This window comes from Euleptes europaea, chromosome 13 (assembly GCF_029931775.1).
Source record: "Euleptes europaea isolate rEulEur1 chromosome 13, rEulEur1.hap1, whole genome shotgun sequence".
Lineage (NCBI taxonomy): Eukaryota > Metazoa > Chordata > Lepidosauria > Squamata > Sphaerodactylidae > Euleptes > Euleptes europaea.
In genome coordinates this window covers 46,588,120-46,597,436 of record NC_079324.1, presented here as the reverse complement: position 1 = coordinate 46,597,436, position 9,317 = coordinate 46,588,120, and the positions used below count along the sequence as shown (strand labels likewise).

The 9,317-nt window shown below is 45.7% G+C and overlaps 1 protein-coding gene across 1 annotated transcript in view; it reads left to right on the top strand.

Annotated features, from left to right (window-relative positions):
* The first annotated feature begins 2,569 nt into the window (after positions 1–2,569).
* Positions 2,570–9,317, top strand: part of SRRM4 (serine/arginine repetitive matrix 4) — a 144,137-nt gene continuing 137,389 nt past the window's right edge. The window contains exon 1 of the mRNA XM_056859488.1: positions 2,570–2,704. Coding sequence (XP_056715466.1) covers positions 2,574–2,704 — 131 coding nt within the window. The 5' untranslated portion in view covers positions 2,570–2,573. The remainder of the gene's footprint in view (positions 2,705–9,317) is intronic.

Genomic DNA, 9,317 nt, shown 5'->3' with positions numbered 1-9,317 from the left:
TTACAGGGAAAAACATATTGCAGGGTTACATATTGAGTCAGCATTTTTCAAGGGGTTGTCCTCTCCAACCCCAAGATCTCTCTTGAAGGCCGTCACAGCTAGCTCAGACCACATGGTCACTCACATACGTGAAGTCTGTTCCAGAAGCACAGCCCTGTTAACAGTGCGATCCTAAGCAGACCCTTCTAAGCCCATTGAGTTCAGTGGAGCTCGAAGAGTATCAGTATGTTTAGGGCTGGATTGTTAGTCAGCAGCAGCAAACAAGGGCACTTTAGACTAACAACATTTATTCCAGCAAAAGCTTTCATGTGTCAGAGCTCACTTCATCACATGCTTGAAGATGGATGTACACTATGGTCTTTTATGCATGGCTGTTTCATTCGCCCACACGACTCCAATGACTTTGAGTCTTTGTTTGGATTATGCATGCTGTTCCTGACCATCAGAGGTCACCTTGCTCTCCCCCTGCATTTCCCTGCATTTTGCCCGCATTTTCAAATTCGAGATAAAACAGGTCCCTCAAAATGCAGGAAAAATACGGGGAAACGCAGTGAGAGAGCGAGACGACCCCTTATGGTTGGAAACGGCATGCATATTCCAAACAAAGAATCAAAGTCCTCAGAGGGTTGACGGCAAGTGAAACAGCCATGCAAGAAAGACCAAGGTGTGTTACTGTGTGAAGTTAGAAATGCCTTTCTCCGTTGAGCATCAGTTAGCAGCACTTATAATAAAATCTTGTCTGCCATCTTGTTGCCCGTTCACCCAAGCTTGGAGAGACCCTTTTGAAACTTTACCATTTGCTTTTCTTTTTGCCAACAAACATTCGTGTCAGGAAACAGGATGTCTTCTTGGCCAGGGTATCATCTACCTTATCTCTACTACATCCTGCATCAAGACCTCTATAGGACTCAACCGAGCCCCATTAAATGCTGTTTATTGATCCGTGCTCAGTCTTCGGAGAAATGAAGCAAGGATGAGTGCCTCTGAACATGTGTGGAGTAACTTTCTGTACTGTACCAGTCACTAATATACTACCACCTGGGATTAATGTTCCACTTTCAGAGCAGCAGAGGATATTTACAGGCAGGTTGAAGTCTGTCTACTTTAACTAGAGCAGCAACATTTAATTGAGCAATTCGTTACATTGATCAATCAAGAACCTTAAAGTATTAAACAGGTTATTCCAATTAATTGGGCATCAGATACTTTTAAAATAACAAATTAATCATTTTCATGTAAGAAATGACACACACACACCCAATGAGTTGCAGGTGCCGTTTTAGAAGGAAACCAAATTGTGTCCCCCACCACCACCCCTTTCAGGATTACTGTGGCCACTGATGCACCGGAGGTTTTGCCTTGGATTTGCCACTCTCTAGATGCACATTTCCCCCATCCGAATTCTCAAAACTCTGCATGGGGTTTTGAGCATTCGGATGGGGAAAATGTGCATCTATTGAGCGGCAAATCCAAGGCAAAACCTCCCGTGCATCAATGGCTTGTTTTATTCACTGGCAGGTGCATGCAGACTTAACCCATTAGAACTTGGACGATCCATTCCCTGCGGAGCCCTGCATCAGGGGGCAGCCTGAAAATTGAAACAGGGCTCATCCTTCCCCGTGTACTTTGGCGATGCATGTTTAGCTTACCCTGTGAGAATGAAGTATTTGGGGGCAGAAGTGATCCAGGCAATGGACCTGGCAGGTGGAGTTGGATGTGTGTGTGGGGGGGGGGGAGAAAGAGAGAGAGAGACTTCCACAGAAAATGACATTACTCAGACCAGACCAGCAAACTTTAATGGCTTTGCTGTTGGCAGGGTCTTTTTTTTTTTTTTTTGGCGGGGGGGGGGAGCACTAAATGACCCTGGCGGTCCCTTCCAACCCTACGATTCTATGATTTCAGTGGCAAGATTTCTTTCAATCCTTATATCCCCCAAACCTTATATTTACGTTGCTCAGGACCGATGGCTCAAGGAGCTTCTAAGGGACAAAGGAAAGGAAAGGCTTTCTATGATCCCACTCCCCGCCCCCAAGAAACGACTTATTTAATGAAGAGGGTTCCTTCCTAGCCACCCTCTGTCTCCATTGGGGGGGGGGGGGGAGACAGCTTGGGCGAGTCGCCGGAGTTCATTCCCGCCCCTGGTCGCCTTAATCTCCTGTGACTCAGGGCCCTGCTCGCCCCCCATCCCCGCCCTCCCACCTCCCCTCCCAAGGCAGCCTTTGGTGCGCCTCTCCGAAGCGGCAGGCGAGAGGAGGGAGGGAGAGAGGGAGGGAGGGAGGGGAGCGCCCCCAGCCCCCTGCCCATCGACCGCCCCCCGATCGCGCGTCACATCGCGCAGGAGGGACAAAAACGCCGCGGCCGGCGCGCACCCACCGCCGGAGCCAGAGGCAGCAGTCGGCGCCCACGCCCCGCGCGGCTCCCCGGACCCCCCAGCCCCGCTCGGCAGCTCCCACCCCCCGGCTCCGGGGACCCTCCTCGGTCCCCCCGCGCCGCGCCGCCCAGCGCCCGCCTTGGATGTAGCCTTCAGCACCGTGGAGAGCTCCGCGCGCGGCCAGGCGTTGCTCTCCCCGGCCATGGCCAGCGTCCAGCAAGGGGAGAAGCAGCTCTTCGAGAAGTTCTGGAGGGGCACCTTCAAAGCCGTGGCCTCGCCCCGGCCGGGCAGCAGCATCGTGACCAGCATCACCTCCCGCAAGCCGCTGCCCAGGTAAGAGGCGGCCCCGCTTGGGGGGTGGGGTGGGGGAGCGCCGGAGGAGAGCTGCTGGTCGGGCCAGAACCCATGGGCTGAAATTAAATCAAAAGAGTTTCCGTCTAGACGGTAGGAGGAATTTCCTAACTGTTAGAGCGGTTCCTCGGCGGAACGGGCTTCCTCGGGAGGTGGTGAGCTTGCCTTCCCTGGAGGTTTTGAAGCAGAGGCTAGATGGTTGTCTGTCAGCAATGCTGATTCTGTGACCTTAGGCAGATGATGAGAGGGAGGGCGTCTTGGGCATCTTCTGGGCATGGCGTAGGGATCACTGGGGGTGTGGGGGGGGCCGTAGTTGTGAATTTTCTTCATTGTGCAGGGGGTTGGACTAGATGACCCTGGTGGTCCCTTCCAACTCTGTGATTCTCTGGCATCCGTAGCCTTTTGTCATTTCCCCTGCTCCCAGGGCCAGGGCATGGAGCGGATGATGCGTTCCCTGCCTCTTCAGATGGGTGGGAAGGGAAACTTTTCCTAGCCCTGCTGGACTGCGGGAGTAGAGTTTCTTAGTCTGAACAAGCAGCATGGGGAATGGTGAGATTGGAGTGTCGGATGACAATAGGGGAGAACCAGGTTCGAGTTTCTGCTCAGTCCTAAGGCTTCCTGAGTGACCTTGGGGTAGTCTCCCTCTTCGTCCAGTTTACCTCACAGGAATGTTGTGTTTTACAGAAGAGGGAAAAAGGACTGTTTACCACTCTGAGTGCAGTGCTGTAGAAGGTGGGTGGAATAAAATATGCACTAGACAGATGTCAAAGACTTGTTGGTTGTTTATTAGTTTTTGTCAGTTATTTATTAGTTAGCCTTTTGTGATGCATTTGTAACTGATTTGCATCTGAGTTTTAATAGCATTTTTAAACTGGTCTTTTATATATTGGTCAGGGTGGGCCGTACCTTGAAATTAATGCATCTAGAAGAACTGCCGTGTTTCTGGTTTGTAATCATTAAAATGCATCAGGATCTCTTCTACATACACATACAAAAGGAGTAGGGTTTTTAGTCTTCCCTCCTGCAGTGTATCGGAACCACACCCCTGTGAGGTAGATTCGGCTGAATGTGACTGGCCCATGGTAACCCAGTAAATCTCCTAGCAATTGGGAATCTGAACCTTGGTCTCCCTGGTCATAGTCAAATACTTTAACCTTTAGCCCTCCTTCCCCTAAGCCTTTCCTTGGGGCTTGGCTGTGCTGGAGGTGGTCAGCTCTCCTTCCCTGGAGGTTTTTAAGAAGAGGCTAAATGGCCATCTGTCAGCAATGTTGATTCTATGACCTTAAGCAGATCATGAGAGGGAGGGCACCTTGGCCATCTTCTGGGCATGAAGTATGGGTCACTGGGGGTGTGGGGGGGTAGTTGTGAATTTCCTGCATTGTGCAGGGGGTTGGACTAGATGACCCTGGTGGTCCCTTCCAACTCTATGATTCTATGGAGTACTGCTGGTTCTGAGCTTTTGTGTATTGCCGAAAGGAATACCGGTATAATGGAAATATGGGTATACTATTACCTAAGTGCTTGGGGCTTTGAGCGACAGTTGGGGGACTTCTCCAGATTATCATTTGGTCTAAGTGCCAAAAACTGGCACCCTTGTTAGGTGTCCTGCTGGCAGCGGCAGGATTAAATTGCTACAGCTGAGCCCAGACAAAACCCCATGTGGAAATATCTTTGTCCAATGGCTAAATCACATTATCATTGCAAATCTTCATGCCGGCTTTTGTTCCATCCGTTTCTGGTCATGTTTGCATCAGTTGCACGGTTGGGGCAGAGACGCCGCCTGTGAGCATTCATGGGACTAGGCATTAACCACTCCTGTCTCACCTGTATCGAGGGTTTCCAGCGAATGGTTCACAGGTTAAGAGCAGCCTGCAAAGTAACGGGGAGGGCGGGGTAGTCAGTTGAACTAACTAAATAAATAACTGGCCCTGGCCCCCTTGGTCTTGCTAAATTGTAACCAAAGGATAGTTAAAAATTGGTTTCCGCCGCCCCCCGCACAACACATGCATACTTTCTCTTGTAAGTAAAAATATTTGAGACTTGGTGTATTTCGTAATGTTGTGATGTTGCGATCTCATGCCCATTCAGAAAAGTCAAAGAACTACAGTCAATTGATCTGTGTGGATAATGACAACTTTTTAAGAAAATCCAACCGTCGGTGTATGTGTCAGATCATTTTGGCTTCTGTTCTGAAGTCTATTGGCCGCCAAAGGATACAGTAGTTTGCCTTTTTCTAATCTATACTTGAGCAAGAGATTCTTGGCTAAGTCAAGTCCTCTTTGGAAAGGGGAAGGGGCACCATTCTCGCAAAGTCAATCAAGGAAGGCTTGAAAGCTTCAAAAACAGACGTTCCATCATTTTGTTTCTCAAAGGAAGTCTGCCAGAGATGGTACTTTGATAAGGAATTCTGCTTGAGTCTGTCTGTCCATCCATCCTTACATCCATCCATCTATGCATATGTACATACATTTAAATTATATCCACTATCAGGCTATCAAAGCAACTTGTATTGTATTACAATTAGCCATTGCTACAAAAAGCTCTGAAAGTATAAATTCTAAAACACCTATTGGATGGAGAGTACAAGTTCAGCACTTACTTCACACATTCCTTGAAACCTCAACAAAATAAAAAAAAAAGAAACTAATTAATTCCCCTCCTTATATTGTAGCTTAAGTTGGGGGGTAACTAAAAGAGAGAGCAAGAGGCTAATGTTCCTTAAAAATATGCTTTGAGAAAACACTGGGGCTTGCTCACATTTATTTAATATATTTCTAACCTGTCTACTAACCCACAAGCTTCTCAAGACAAAGCGTATATAATCCCACATATCTCCGTGAAGCATGTGGCTTAGTGGTACTGCATCCTCTTTGCACGCGGATGGTCCCAGGTTCAATCCGCAGCCTCTCCAGTTAGAAGGATCTCAATTAGAAGGTGAAGGGAAGTACCATTCTCTGCCTGGAGAATTGCTACCAGGCAGATTAGACAATACTGCATGAGATCTGATCAGACAGCTTCATGAACAATAAAACAGAATACACCGAGCAAGCAGAAACAAGCAACATTAAAATATGATATAAGCAATGCACAATTTAAACTGAAAGGGGAAAAAATCAACAAACCAAAAATTATAATCATCAACCAAGACAATTTGGGTCCTACCTGAATAAAGAACCATGGTTTCACCGCTTGCCAGAAGCTCAGCATTGTAGGTATCTGATGAGTGGGTGTGAGGAGAGAATGACATAGACAGGGGGCCACAGCAAAAGAATATGCTGTCTCTGGTAACTGCCACCTTACCTCTGAGGGTAGTGGCACACAGGGTGGAGATTTTGAAGATCTGAATTATCAGGCAGGTTCATATCTTAGCAGGCACTCCTTCAGATATCCTAGCCATATATTTAAGGTTTTCTGGGCAAGAACCAGCACTTTGATTTGCGCCTGGCAATGAATTGCTCTCTTAGTATCAAACTGTCTTCTTTGCCAGTCAACAGTTTTTAGGCAAAATATCACACCAAATGAAAGCCTTACTTCATAGGCAGAAGATAATGAAGATAAAGACAGTCATGCTAGGAAAAGTTGAGGCCGGGCAGAGGGAAAAGAGGAAGACCCAACAAGAGATGGATTGACTCAATAAAGGAAGCCACAGCCTTCAGTTTGCAAGATCTGAGCAAAGCTGTCAAATATAGGACATTTTGGAGGAATTTCATTCATAGGGTCGCCATGAGTCGGAAGCAACTTGACAGCACTTCACACACACAAACACACACAAACACACACACACACACACACACACACACAATGATGCTCAAGCAGCACAATTAGCTCAGTGGACATTTTTATCCATTGACTTCTGCTGGTCAGTAGGATTCCTGTTCTTCCTTCTTCCCTTCTTGTTCTTCTTTCATCTGTTTGTTAACCTTTTTTAAAAAAGTCAGCCTCTTAGTTTAAAGCAGTTGTAAACTGCTTACCTGTGCATGTAACTTAATTGTTCATAGTGTATGAGAATCTTAAAATACATTTTTAAAGGTCCAATTTGGACAGGTATCAGCTCACCTTTATCCTGAGAAGGGAACTGTTGGAAACGTAAGCGTAATTTGTGGAGAATGTGGGAGCTACTGGACCGTGCCCACCTAACTTTGAGAATGACTTCCAGTGGCAGTACATGCAAGGGGGATACCACGCCAACTCACCTTGTGGCGTTTTGTACCTTGTGACTACCTCTGAGCTTGAAGCCTCCTTCAGAGTGGAATGAGTATAGGAATGCTTGAACTCTGGCTGTCTACCTGCCTTTCATCCCACCCTTCCTCCTCGGGGGGTGTACAAGATTTCCCACTCTTCCATAGACTGCTAGTGATGGTAATGGAATAGGGATAGACAGGGAGAGGCAGGCATCTTGCTGAAGAGTGACTTTGTCAAGCACTGATGACTAGGTTTTGAAGTGGGAACCAAAGCAGGCTTTAGGCAGTTTTGACGGTACAGTGAACCCTTTGCTCTTTGGGAAAAGATCAGGTAGGAAAGTGCAGCTCTAGGTAACCAGATCTGCTTACGAGGCTGGCTAAAGACTACAGACCTGGATAGCCCCAGGCTAGCCTGATCTCATCAGATCTCAGAGGCTAAGCAGGGTTGGCCCTGGCTGGTATTTGGATGGGAGACCTCCAAGGAATACCAGGGTTGTGATGCAGAGGCAGGTAGGGGCAAGCCCACCTCTGAATGTCTCTTGCCTTGAAAAGACTACGGGTCACCAAAAGTCAGCTGCGACTTGATGGCAAAAATAAAAGACTACAGTCTGCAAAGGGGCTAAGATTTCACTGTAATGCTGCATTCCCACTCTGCCGTAGAGGCTTGCTGAGTGATCTTGGGCCAATCACACCCTCTCAGCCCCACCTACTTCACAGGTTATTTGTTTTTTGTTTTTTAATTATTTTTATTATTTTCTACAATTCAACAAAAATAAACATATCTCAACAATATATTCAGTTGTAACTACTTGTAACAAAAAAAGCTCATTGCTATTACTGAGAATATGTTATCTATAGTATTCAATGCTATCTGCTATATATGACTTCCCCGCATCTTCTTCAGTCACTAATTCTACTGGTTAACACTTTTGCATTTCAAATTAATTTCTAATCCTTATTTTCTCTCATACAGACTTGCTTTAAGCTATCTATACTACTTCTATAAGCAATTTCAAGTCCTACCTAGTTATAATATTATCATCATTGTCTCTATATAACATTCTATTATTCTATAATAAAGGGATTAGATCAATACATAAACAAATTTTCCCATTAGAAATTCATCAAAGTAAATCCACCGTACCTCCCTTACACCCTAAAAATAAGCATCATCTTAGCCATTATCTTGTTTTGGGAGGGGATCTGCCAGTCCTTCTTTATTTCCCAATCCCCACCCCCCGTTTTTCAGTATAGTAGCTGCAATTCTGGCCTCTGAAAATGTAAAAGAAGATCCCAGTGATTGTATCCATTGGCTTCTTGTTAAAATTTCCAGCAGCTTCTTGGTAAAATCCTTCGTCATGTCTCCCTCCATCGCTGGCTGCCAGGAAGTGTTTTCTTGGGATAATAATGTTCCTCCTGTCAGCAGTAACTCAGACAAGTAGATTGTAGAGGTATTGAATTCTCTCATGTTGCTCTCTCTCATTGCCGGCTGGTCACTTGCAGCTACCTCTTTAAAAATAGATTGTTCTAATTCATTGTCATTTTTTCCAGGTTTTATCACCATTTCCACATAGCATTCCATCGTCATCTCCTTAGTAGAATCTTTTTTTTCCATTGACATAATTGTTGTCGTATCTTGGGTCTTCATATCGTGGATCTCCTCAATAATAGTGTCCAGATTTCCATTAATTGATTTAAATAGGATATTCATCACCTCAGCTAGTTGAAATACTTGATGTGAGAGCGCTTGTTGTTTTTCAAAGACTAAATCTTGTTGCACTGCAAACATGTCCATTTGTTTGAGTAACATCTCTTCCATCCTCTTGTTTGACATATCTGCTTGTATTCTTATATAGAAGCAGGCTTTGTAATTTTCAAGATATCCTCAATTACGCTTCAAAGCGGCACAGATAAAGAAAAGAAAGTAGACAGGAAACTGCAGTATCATAGACCCTGCATCGTCTCCTCTCGGTGGTTAAGTGATAGGAACGATTTGATGGGTACACCGGGGAGATTCACTTCAAGTCTTCCAGTCTGCCCTGTCTTTTCGATGGTAACAAAGCCCTTCTTATTATCTTCCGGTCTTAAGAGGCGACGTGGCTGGACATTGAATCAAAGAGATCCGGAAGTGGGGGGGAAGGTTTTCGTCTCCCTCCCTCCCCTCAAAGCATTTAATTGGTAGTTGTAAAGTCATTCAAAAGTCCCTTTTATTGCGTCTACTCACTGATCAAGTTGATAAGATCTTAGTCAGTTCATTTAATGGCATTTGTTTATTTAAAAAGTCTCGTTACGCTGGGCAGGGAGTTGCCGGTTTTCGTAGGTGTTTTTATCGTCATTCAGGTCTTCTCAATCAAGATAAAGGCAAAAAGTGTCTTTTTACTCACTCTGACTTCCAAAGGTGAGGCTTTGTACTT